Source organism: Fragaria vesca, linkage group LG7 (assembly GCF_000184155.1).
Source record: "Fragaria vesca subsp. vesca linkage group LG7, FraVesHawaii_1.0, whole genome shotgun sequence".
NCBI classification, from domain to species: Eukaryota; Viridiplantae; Streptophyta; class Magnoliopsida; order Rosales; family Rosaceae; genus Fragaria; species Fragaria vesca.
In genome coordinates this window covers 19,024,262-19,036,847 of record NC_020497.1, presented here as the reverse complement: position 1 = coordinate 19,036,847, position 12,586 = coordinate 19,024,262, and the positions used below count along the sequence as shown (strand labels likewise).

The 12,586-nt window shown below is 40.3% G+C and overlaps 4 protein-coding genes across 4 annotated transcripts; 1 reads left to right on the top strand and 3 right to left on the bottom strand.

Moving 5' to 3' along the window:
* Positions 1-2,602: 2,602 nt before the first annotated feature.
* Positions 2,603-3,802, bottom strand: LOC101305600. The gene has a single exon (XM_004307687.1). The coding sequence runs from the start codon at positions 3,613-3,615 to the stop codon at positions 2,836-2,838; it is 780 nt and encodes a 259-aa protein (XP_004307735.1). The 5' UTR covers positions 3,616-3,802; the 3' UTR covers positions 2,603-2,835.
* A 980-nt stretch (positions 3,803-4,782) lies between these two features.
* Positions 4,783-6,466, bottom strand: LOC101313076 (taxane 13-alpha-hydroxylase-like). Its single transcript, XM_004308933.1, has 4 exons — positions 5,990-6,466; positions 5,454-5,916; positions 5,172-5,365; positions 4,783-5,091 (listed from the first exon to the last, which is right to left on the bottom strand). The coding sequence occupies exons 1-4, from the start codon at positions 6,464-6,466 to the stop codon at positions 4,783-4,785; spliced, it is 1,443 nt and encodes a 480-aa protein (XP_004308981.1).
* A 678-nt stretch (positions 6,467-7,144) lies between these two features.
* Positions 7,145-8,302, bottom strand: LOC101312785 (F-box protein SKIP23-like). The gene has a single exon (XM_004308932.1). It carries the CDS (start codon positions 8,300-8,302, stop codon positions 7,145-7,147), a length of 1,158 nt encoding a protein of 385 aa, XP_004308980.1.
* Positions 8,303-9,333: 1,031 nt separating this feature from the next.
* On the top strand, positions 9,334-10,885 carry LOC101305307 (chalcone--flavonone isomerase-like). Its single transcript, XM_004307686.1, has 5 exons — positions 9,334-9,453; positions 9,556-9,648; positions 9,733-9,888; positions 9,979-10,205; positions 10,512-10,885. Coding segments are annotated over exons 1-5 (639 nt in total). The 5' UTR covers positions 9,334-9,452; the 3' UTR covers positions 10,674-10,885.
* Positions 10,886-12,586: the final 1,701 nt, after the last annotated feature.

Genomic DNA, 12,586 nt, shown 5'->3' with positions numbered 1-12,586 from the left:
GAGAGAGAGAGAGAAATAGAGAGGAGATCGTACCTGTCCAGTAGAAGAGAGAGCAGAGAGAGTCGAAGTAGTGAGGAAGTAGAGAGGAAGCAGATAGGAGGAAATGCAGAGAGTTGAAATCGTTAAACAACGATGCGGTATGTAGTCCGCCCAATTTTGGGGTGACTATGTAAGAAGGCTAAAACAGGACACGGGGACTACCTATACTCATTTAATTCAGTCCCGTTTTCCTCCAAACATGGGTATCGGACTATTTTCTTACTTAAGTTAGTCCAATCCATGTTAGTCCGGTGTAACAAACGCCACCTTATGGTACTAAAAACGTTAACGGTCATCGATTTTACTATGGAAATGCAGTGTTCTGTTCTTGATTCAATTTCTGTTCAAACGACAAAGGTAACTACACCATCTACAAAACCATTTCTGTTCAAACGACAAAGGTAACTACACCACGACCAACTCCTATCGCACAAACCTTAACCACCTCCTCTCATCCCTTCCCTCTACCAACGGCAACGGCTTTGGCTTTTACAATTCCTCCTACGGCGGAAATACAACATCCGATGCTATATATGCAATCGGAATGTGTAAAGGAGATATCAACAACACAACCTGCCTTCAATGCCTCAATGCCTCTAGAAGTGCTCTCATGGAGCCCTGTCCAATTCAGAAGGAAGCCATTATTTGGTACGACAGCTGCATGCTGTGCTACTCAAACCGCTCCATTTATGGTGTCACGGAAACGATTCTTGCTTTCAATTTGTGGAGCACGCGAAGCGTACCATCATCGAAGTTTGATGTATTTTTCGGCAATCTCACCATCTTACTCCAAAGATTAAGAACTGAGGCTGCAGCTATAGTAACGTCGACGCACGGTATTTGTGCAGTGTACTCCTGATTTGTCCGAGTTACAGTGCAGCAGGACTTCCTCTCTGGGAGTTCTGAAGAACTCCCGAACTGTTGTGATGGAAAGGAAGGTGGACGAGTTCTTAGACCCAGCTGTAACTTCAACTATCAGCTGAACAATACCACAAATCCCAGAGATGCAGCACAAACATGGCTCCTGAGGCAATTGATGGACATTCATCTGCTGAATCTGACGTCTACAGTTTTGGTGTGTTAGTCGTGGAGATAGCAAGTGGACAAGAAATCAGCAGTTTGCCTTCCGAAAAGCTAAATGAGAAGGATCTTATGAGTTTTGTAAGTCATACGTATTGTTATACGCACTGTCGTTCTAGTCTTTATATTCAACAAATAAAAAAAACTTTGTATTTTTTTGATGGGACAGAAATAGCTTTGGAAGTCGTACGTATTGTTATAGAATATCGTATACTCATGGTGTACATATTGCTTTGGTCTATGTATGCATGCGACCTATATGGCTATGTATGCTAACATATATATATTCACAATTTTGCAAGCATGGAAGAATTGGGCAGAAGGGACGATTAGAAATCTAATAGATCCGACGTTGTGGACTGGTTCCGGAATTGAATTAATGGAGAGCTGCTTAAGAATCCGATTATTCTGCATGCAAAGGACTATAACCGATAGGCCGACCATGTCTTCTGTTATTCAGATGCTTAGTCATTCTTCTGCTGTCCCTCGAGCTCCACCTTATAAATATAGGGACGGTAGCTTCGGGATCATTGGTGTTTCTGATACAGTAACGTCTGGGGCAAAAGTTCCATCCTTCATTCCAAAGATGCGGACCGGCGTCATGAGAAAGATAGGTAGAAATTGAGGTTAAACCCTCTTGCTTGATGCAAGTCTTGCAACAGTGAGTTCGCCTCGATCAGATGGCCTGAGTTGGACGACAAGCATACTCAAAAGACTATGGTTGTTATTAGCTTGCAGGTTTTACATTATTTTAGCTTAAGGATTTAGAGAGAAATTGGGAGACAGTTATGAGTATTTCATAAATGAATACAGTATTGCAAGTACATCAAAATTCAAAAGGAAAATACACATATTCCTACCTACAACAATAAAAACATATCCTCGTTATGTTTTTATTCTATATTCAATCAATTTATTAGGAAAACAAAACATTCGAAACGCTAAGAATAATGTTTTAACTAGATGGAATGGATACTTTCATAATCATCAAGGTAAGCATCAAAACAATATTTTCACAATGTATGATCGATGGAGCGAGATTAAGCTAGCATGAGCTTAGATAGGTGAGTCGATATCTTATGACACATCTTTAAAAGTTTTGAGCAGCAAATTTACATGCAAGTGCATCTCATGCCACACACATGCCTATTAGCTAATGATAAGCCTATCAATTTCAAGCTTATCAATTTCAAGCATATCGCTTTATAATATCAACTTACCCACAACTGACTACATCTAAGGTTTTGGTTTTGATATTTCTCTTTTTTTCTTTTTTCTTTTATTAATAAAATAGAGTGATAGACGATTTATTAATCTATCCTCGATCATTTAGCGTAAAAAATATAAAAAAAATAAAAATAAAAAGACAACATCTTATCGCTTTAATGTCTATTTTCATACAACTTATAATTGATTTATGTTTGCCGATAACCATATTTTAATAACACTATCAACTTATTGTTAACATCCAAAGATAAAATCAAACTTCATTACTATAGTGATCAAAACCCAAGCAACAATCTTAGGAAAAAAGAAAAAATTGATCATGATCAATATTGTAATCTCTTGGGTTTACACATTGCAACAATCTTATGAAATTTACACATTGAACCAATACGATTCAAATGAACATCAATAATCAATTGGGTTTTGAAGCTTCAGTAAATGTGTCAATAAAATTTACAAACCGAGCTTCGATTTTTCAATCTCGGAACATCATCTTCCCAGACCTTGCATCTGTGCCTGCAACAGCCAACTGTTCTTGAGCTGCGACTTGGCCGTCTCCCTAAAACTCTTGACCCGAACCAAGCAAAAATGAGTGCAGCCCATGCCCATCCCCAGCCCATAACCCGACCCGACATTAACTTTACTCGTCTTCAACAAATAACAAGCTGGCCCACACTCCTCCCCTTTCCCCTGCACCACCAGCCCCCACGCCCTCGTGATCCCATCCTTACTAACGGAATATTCCCCTCCGTTATCTCCACCGTCAACTCCGCCGTCGTCCATCAGCTCCTCCACGAATATAACGCCTTCCGGTGACGGCGCCTCCCCAGCCTCCCACTTCCCCTTCAGCGTGTCCCAATTCTCCTCCTCCACTCTCTTCTCCGTCTCCATCCTCCGTTCCTCCTCGTCGCCGCCGTACACGTGGACCAGCAGCGGCGCCTCCCGGAGGTTCTTGACGATCTCCGTCACCGAATCCTTCATCCACTCGTCTACCCTCTCGTACGCCGTCGCCGCCGCCGTCTCGCTCCCTTTCCTGTCTCCACCCCTCCGGTTCCGCCGAGGACTCCGCGTCTCCGCCACAGCCGCGGATGACGAATTTACGATTTTACCCCTAGAGACGGAATTTACGACTCTACCCCTGACGCGACGAGGAATATTAATCACCATGGAACAAGAAGACGGCTGATCGGAGCGAAGATTCCGATCTTGTTGGAGACGAACGCTGCTCAAAGAATGGTGGATGCTCCCTCCGCACAGCGACGAGGCCATCGTCCAGAAACGGCGACGTTCGGAGAGTCTTGAAACGGCGGCGTTTTAGAGCTTTCTTGATGCGGAGGACTTGGAGCTGAGAGAGAGAATGAGAGAGAGTCTGTGATGATTGGAATTGTAAAGGAGTGAGATTGGAATTAATGGAGGATTGGATTTCAGGTTTTCCGAATACGAATCGGAAAATGTCAAATAAAAATGGTGAGGACTCTACGTTACTTATCACCTGGCTTCTTTGCCTTGCTGATGGGGGCACGAGCTGGGTTGCTTCATGCACGAGCCTCACACGAAATGCGCGTTTTGACCTCTTCTCGATGTTTTAATCTCGGCCGTTGATGGGTCTGACTATGTAAGATCAAGTTTGACTTCACGTTTTGAATGTGCCTTTCGTTGGGGGGCTGGTCTGAAATGGCGACCTGCGGGATGTGGCGCGTGCTGACACGCGAAAAGTGCATGGAGTGCTGGGCGGGGCACAAGCTTGGCGGGAAGGATGGCCAATCAGGCCAGCGATATTTGACACGTCGGTAAATCCACGTGGGTATTTCTTTTTTGGGATGGAATTACACGTGTCGGTTGTGGGATGACGTGTGCAAGAGGACAAGGTGGATTTGGTTGGATATTAAAAAATGGGAATACGTGGCGTTACTAAAACGGCAAAGAGAGGGTGCGTTTCAAGAGTAAACCACCTGAGGACTCCAAACACAGTGTAACACCAACCTCTAACCTAATGAGCAATGCGTGCCCGTTACAATGGCCTCAGACACAAGTTTTGTAACATTGTGGGTCGACCTTCTTCTTGTACGTTTCTTCTTTGATTACAAAATGATACTTATCATCTATTATTATGAACGATGACAACCAAGTAATTAAGAAACTGTTTTCAATTCTTATATAGTATGTATATCACGCTAACATTTTGTGATCGTATACAGTATATAGTTTCGTATAATTTTATTTGTTAGAACTAGTTATTTGTTCCTTCTCAAAAAAAAAAAAAAACAACTAGCTTCTTTGTAGAACGTTTGTTGAGAGTTGTATATAATGCCAAATGTTCCACGGCTTGTGCTCTATTTGAGCTTAGAAGCTACATATAAAAAAGCACTTATGTATATTCTTGTATGTGTTACATATATATAATGTGGAGATCGATATGGGTTGCATTTGGTAGTGTTATATATCATTCCTTTGGTGAAGCTTGACTGGAAGTCCCATGGCTGGATAAGGCAGGGGTTCACGTATTAAAGGCTCATCCTTGATCATCTTCGTCCATGAATACTTTGTTATCAAATGATGAATCGTTAGCAGCGCTTCAATCCTTGCAAATTCTGCCCCGGGACAAATTCGCGGGCCTGCTCCGAATGCAATGTATGTGTATGGGGGAAACGATTTCGTTGAGTTCTCGAATCGTGATGGATCAAACTTGTTTGGATCTTCAAATATGTTGCTGTCCATGTGTGTTCCAGATGCCACCCAGAAAACCTGCAAGTCATTGTAGTTATAACATTGTATTTGTAACTTTAGGGTCAGGGTTAGGGTTAGGGTTAGGGTTAGGGTTACACCTTCCATCCCTTGGGGATATGATAGCCATCAAAGGTAGTGTCTCTCCATGCACACTTGAAGTTTCCAAAAGCAGGGGGAGTCATCCTCATGAGCTCTTGTGCCACTCTCCATGTGTGCTTCATCTTCTGGATTTCATTCCATGTAATAACCTTTCTTTCACTTCCTTCCACAGCCTTAGCTACTTCATCTTGCTCTGCATATATGTCCTCACACATATAAACAGTGAGTTATAGTACTGAAGGTGAATCTAACAAAGTGATCACTAATTCATTGATTACTACCTTGAAGCACCTCACTGAAAATCTTGGAATCTGTAGAAAGATGCCTTAACAGGAGGCTCAGGAGAATCGAGGTGGTGTCGTGGCTAGCAACTATCAGGGTAATGAGATTATCAACGATCTCTTGCTCTTGCAGAGGCTCACCATCTTCATCTCTCAGAAGTAGCAGAGCTGAGATTATGTCATTGTTCTGGGGGGTCACTTTTGTTGCCTTGTTCTTCTTTTCCTCCACCACCTTCGTGAGGAGTTTGGCTATCCTGCTACGTGCTTGTACTGCTTTGTAGAATTGAGTGCCTGGAAGGTTTAATGGAATTGCCCACAGGCCTTTGATGGCAATAGTAAAGTCTTCAAACAATGCATCTTTGTCTTTGCCTTCTGGTAGTCCAAAAAACAAACTGCAAGTAACCTTGAATGTTAATCTCTTCACCAAAAGCACTAGTTGCACTATATCCTTGCCTTGAAGTTCCTGCAACCGAAATAGATATTAGGGTTATGTGGCTGATATCATGCAATATCATCATATGCAGTATTAGCGTTACCTTGAAAATTTGGTCTTTGATTAACAAATCGGTTTCGCCTACAATTCTTTGAATGTTTTCTGGCTTTAGGAAGTTGGTTATGGCACTCCTCACAAGCTTGTGCCTGGATCCAGAAAGCTCGAATATGCTTTGTTTTCCAAGAATGCTGGCTACAGTTGCTACTTGGTTGCCTCCAATACCAGTGTCACCTCCACCAAACACAAACCGGTTTCCAGCTTGGCCAGTTATAACGATCGTTTTAGACCCCATGAGAGAGGTCTTGAACACCGGCCCATACTTGCGGATACGAGACCGGATCCACTCATCGGATCCGTCCTGTTTTTGTGCTCGGATGAAGCTAATGGACTCTCCAATTAAAGGAAGACCAAATGACCCCGGTGGGAGTTTCTTACCTAGTGATGTTTTAAACTTGATGAAATACCCAGCAAAAAGTGCTGTGAGGGTAAAAACTAGGATCATAAAGGAGAGATCTTCCATCGTTAAAAATGTGGTAATGTTTGAAGAAAATGGTACGTGCATTGTGGATTATATAGGGGCCTAAATGATGTTGAACTTCTAGTAAGCTCACAAGGTACTTGTATAGGGTAACTAAAATTAACTAAAATTGGATCGATGTCTTTGTACTTTTGGTATGTTAACTATGAGTGTTGGTAACCTTTCCTCCTCCCCCTAGATTTTCATCACAAACAATGAGTAAAGTTGAAATAGATGCTATGCTTTGGCCAGAGATATCCTATGCAAATGAGGCAACACTCGATTTTGTCACCGTTCTTGTCCCTGTTGTTTGTTTGCCACAGATAATGGTCAAACAGACAGTGACACCATGCTCTCCTGACGACGCTAGGTCGAGGCCAGCTGCTTCTTACTATGTAGAGGAATGAAACAATGGAATATGAACTCTACATTATCGTCGTGCATGATCGAGTTGTACACAGAAATTAACAAGAAGACTTTGATAGCTTAGGCCGGAATTTATACGTGCATGAGCACTCGGATAAACAAGAAAGATAAAAACAGTTGAAACATCTTATGTACTTGTAGCTAGTGAAGCAGATTGCTTCAAAATCGATCTAAAATAAATCATTCATACAAGTACTCAAGCACATAAACAAAGTTAAGCTTTGATTTCTAGAGGCACATTGATATATCTGCGCACTATTTGTTTAGATGCAAGAATAAGTACCGGTCCGCAAGTAAGTCGAACACTAATGGTGATATTGATTCCGATACTGAATCATAATAGTAAATGCAATCGTGCATGAGGCCCGGATATTTCCGACTAGACATAGAGAAGCACCACTCATCACCCACAAACAAAACCTGACGACCCTTCAAATGCTCGATCTTAACCCATCGTTTCTCATATGTGTTCAGCTTGAAAACCTTGGCCGGAAAACCATTAGAAACCGGCCGTGTTTCAACTAAAAGCAGCTCTCCCGATGATTCTATTAACTTCATCATACGAGCATAAACCCCATCACTTACTGGGTCCGCAATAGTTACCGGCTCCGGTAAAGAAGACGAAGGATCGATCACTATAGCTCTCCCATTCTCGGCGACGGCATAGAACTTTCCTCGGTGACAAATAATGTCCACCAACTTATCAGAATTTGTAACTGGATCATATGTCAATTTAGTGCAGCGGTCATCAAACCCTAAGTTGCAGCGGTGCAAACCAGCCTCTAATTCGTACAAGTTAGAATCCAGGGTTTTCGTAGTAGCCAAAATCATGAGCTCTGGTCGATCATTATTGATTAAGGACATGGCTGCTTTACAATTCGAGACTATGTTACCTTTTGATGAATACAGACGATAAACTCTTGCCAATTCAAACACCCGAAAGTCCAGCAAGTTTGGCTTCTCTAGTTCATATTTTTGCATTACACGACTTGGATAGAAAACTTTACCCAACTTACCTTCTTCTACAAGCATCAACCAGTTTTTACCCAACTGTGATTGATTATGATTGTCATGCACCGGAGATACGAACTGATAGATGAAAAGGTCAGCCGAGACGGTGAAGATGTTGGTGGCACTAGTTGTAGCAGTGGCATGACTATCGGCAACGAGGTCGCCAATGCAAATGGAAGGAAAGAGTTGTGGTTTTTTGAAGGAAGGAACAGAGAGACGCCATGAATGACAAACTGCACGAAATAGAGAAACATGTGGTTTAGTATTGAGGTGCTTCCCGATCTTCTCCAATAAATGACATGGAAGATCGCTCCAACCATATTGGTACGTTTTATTATTGGACTCATCAAATAGCTGCCACTTTTGTTCGATCTTCTCTGATAAAGCCTGTATGTGATCCATGGATATCACTGCTGGAATTGATATAGACTAAAAAGCTCTAGAGGATTGAGGTTGGAGACTTGGAGCAGAAACATACGTACATGCACTGTTTCTCAAAATCTAGTTTATATAGGTATTTATATAGAGATCAATCTCTAAAGAGCACAATCCCTAAACTAGTCGAACTACATGACATATGCTGGGAAAACAAAAGTGATGAAGGTTTTGATTTCGGTTTTAAAGTGATGTTCTCTATTATATGTACAATAAAATAAAATGGTAACACCGAACCACAATATAGATTAATTTCGTAAACGAAAGACCAACCACCAAACAACACATACACAATATTGACACTAGAAATTATATTTTCAATGTTTGGCTAGAACTGATTAATCAAATCAAAGTATAAAACAAAGGAAATACGGGGGACTATGCCTTGAATCCAATTAGTCAATTACATATAGAGCAGCCTGGGTAGGTAGAAGGAGCGGTGGTTACGAGCTTAGTTCGATGACCACGTGGGTAGTTGAAGGCCTTCGAATATATTTACGGCCAATCTACAAACAGAAGTTGAATTTTCATAAGTGCCCCTTGACCTGAATAGGGTTAACTTTCCTTTGAAGATGTGAAGTTAAAACCGACATTTTGGATAGTAATTGAATAAGAAAAGATTAAACCTCACGACGATCAATGTTTACAAGATCAAACATTAGAGCATGAACCGTTTTAATTGAAATTGAATTTGTAAAGAATAAAGATTAAAATCTACACTTTCATAAATTTATTCTACAAAATTAAAATTCATAACGTTTAAGTTTATAACTCGTCTCATATTGAAACTCATCTTGTTTAAGTTTACAACGTTCGTCCTCATCTCATATTTGTTATGATCACTGAGGACAACAAATTGAGGATCTTATTGGAATTTTCCCATTCGCAAGATATTGAGTTGCGGAAGGTGAGATGATCACAAGCTTGGCAACCTCCACAAGACCGCAACCTACCACCTAGGACAAGACTGGAAGACCTAAGAGTGTCAGCTCGAGTAACACCCACAAGATATATATATAGAGGCATTTAGCAGCACCCTCTACCCTCATTATTCTTCTTGACAACTACTTCATCTCACCATTTCTAAATTTCTAATAGGAACCTCAAGAACACAGCTAGTAAGAGTTCTCTTCCTCTCATACATAATGTTCATCTTGTTCAGCTCTTGTGTTTGATTTGTACCAAAACTAATCATGTTTCATTTTGTTGATGCATTATAGTGGGTGCAGTGGGTTCAGAAGTAGTGTTGGTGGATGAAATCCCTTTTCCTTCAGTGATCACAACCTCCAAGCCATTAGCTCTTCTTGGTCATGGTAAGCCCTTTGTTTCTGTGTCTGCTTTCATGAAAAGAGGAAATGTAAAGTTACTGATGGGTAAATTGGGTTTTTAATTTACAGGGATCACAGACATTGAGATACACTTTTTGCAAATCAAGTTCACAGCAATTGGGGTTTATTTGGACCCTGAGATTGTGGGACATCTGCAGAAATGGAAGACCAAGAAAGGAACCGAGCTTGCAGAAGATGACGACTTCTTTGATGCTCTTATTTCTGGTATATATAGTTACAATATCATCCATCAATGATCAATCTGAACTATATCAAGAATACCCTTTTGATCAAATTATGTACATATATATGCAGCTCCTGTTGAGAAATTTCTAAGGGTTGTGGTGATCAAGGAGATCAAAGGGTCTCAATATGGGGTGCAGCTCGAAAGTTCAGTGAGGGATAGATTGGCAGCTGATGACAAATATGAGGAAGAGGAGGAAGAAGCCTTGGAGAAGATTGTTGAGTTCTTCCAATCAAAATATTTCAAGAAGGATTCCATCATCACATTTCATTTTCCAGCTACTTCCCCAACAGCTGAGGTAAGAATAATCAAATAGTAGAAAGTAGGTAGTTTGTTAAAGAAAATGCTATTATTTATAAAAAGGAGACTTTCTAGGACCATTGATCATGTTAATTTGTTAAACAAAGTCCAAATTCACGATCTATGATCATGTAACATGTTGCTGGACTTGATTGTTATGTTGTAAAACGGTCGATTTGAACTAGTGATCATATTGGTTTGCGAAAATATAGTCGAAATTCACCAGCTAAGGTCTTTCACATGTAACATGTCACCATACTTGACAAGGCAAATGGTTAACACTTGAGACCATATATGTGTGCAGATTGTGTTTACCGCTGAAGGGAAGGAGGAGTCGAAGATCAAAGTGGAGAATGCCAATGTGGTCGAGACGATCCAGAAATGGTACTTGGGTGGAACAAGAGGGGTGTCTCCTTCAACCATATCCTGCTTGGCTAACACAATCTCTGCTGAATTGGCCAAGTGAACTGTTACTTAGCCATTGAAACGGTTCTAGTTTAGCAGGTTGCTACTGGTTTTGTTTATTGTGCTAGCTGTTATATGTAATAAATTGATCCTGATATGAATGTAGAGCCGTTGAAGTGCCATTTCTTTTGACTGTTCATGGTTAATGGTTATTAGGAGAGTTACACATGATGTTCATCCAAAAATCTCAGTTCAAAATGCTTAATTTTTCAGAGATCATCAGAGGGAGGCAGTAGCCATTGATGTGTTCATCCTATGAACTTGGAGCTTGAATGGTATAGGTTAGATTGCACCGAAGCCTATCTCTTAGAAATGTGACTCCATTTGAATATACATACACCACACATACCAATGCCAAAAATGCTCAACATCGTAACTGTCTATCAAGCACTATACCGAAAACATACGCTTAACTTCCTCAGGAAACCTCATTTATTAATCATCAACCGTAGTAGGTTTAACGAGAAACTTTTAAATGTTATCGTTAGAACACATGACAACGTGTAGTCTACTCTACTCCAATATTTAGTCTGGGATTCAAATTTTTTCTGTTAGTTAATCACTTCAATATCACCACTTGGTTTGATGATCTGTTTCTAAAGTTCATCTAATCTCGCACTCATTTTCATTTGTACGAACAAGTACTTCTAGCATAGCTAGTGGCACCTAAAATAGTACTGTAATGCCTATTTTCAGTGGACAATTTGTGGAATGATTCTACCGAAAGAAATTGTAGGAACATGACTACCTACGTACCTCCCCCACAAGAGAAATGATTCCACATTTCCACAGGTTTCACTATAAAATGTCTTTGCCACAATCTTTGGAATCCAGGAAAAATCTGAAAGATAGATACAGATCAATCAGGTTCAAAGGAAAGAGAGGGCTTTGAGGACCAATTGATATATGATGCTCAATATAATGTCCTCATCACACCAGAGAGGTGCTGATCCTCATTACTTAGAGAAAATGGCTTGAAGGTAGTGATGCAGGAATCAAATTTCTTATTTTGTGGACCAGGAAAAGATGGTGGAGGTGAAGAATGGAAGAGGAAAAGAGTTTGAGATTCCATTCTTTTGAGCACACATTGATAATTCTTAGCCAGGTGCTCCTTTTCAATATGCTTCCTGCAGTAATATAATTGCATAATTGCCCATCAAATCAAACAGAGAAAAAGATGAAGGTGCTTGAATGATAAACTCGTAGTTGAACAAAACTCATTCGTTTATACTTTATAGTTAACATTGCTGCAAGGAAAGGAGAAAGGAAAAATCACTTTCAACAGGAAATTGTACGTAAGTACATAACTTGGTATAGAATTGGGATTGAAATCATTTCATGGGATTTAGAGTACCATGTCATTGAGGGGCGTATGGGATGGTACGTTTGACAAATTAGACCTAGGCAGGGGCAAGGACCCGAGGGAGCGCGAAGAGTGCAACAAAGATAAGGTTTAATGTGTTTGATGAATTGCGATAAAGAGACAACTTCGGGAAGAAAAGAAGCCAGAATTATGGTCTCAAGACCAAAATCTTAAATCCGCCACTCATACAGGGGCGGATCTAGGCTTCCTGGCCTGGGACTCAAGTCCCACTTAAATTGTTTAGGAAAAGAATTACTACATGTAGTTAGCTTATAAAATAAATATTATATATATTGAATGTTATGTCCAGGTATCACTCACTAACAGATATATCTCTACAAGTTCTTCACTCTTCCGTGAGTTCCATCCCACCCAATTAATCATTCTCATTATCTCAGTTTGTTACCACATAATTACTCGTCATCTTAATTGTATGCGAGTATTTATTATTGTTTGATTATAATTAACTAAATTAAGATTGGGGGAAAATTAAATCAACGTTGATAAGGGTTAGTTGGTTGACGGATTTCTATGAAAGAACATGTTATTGA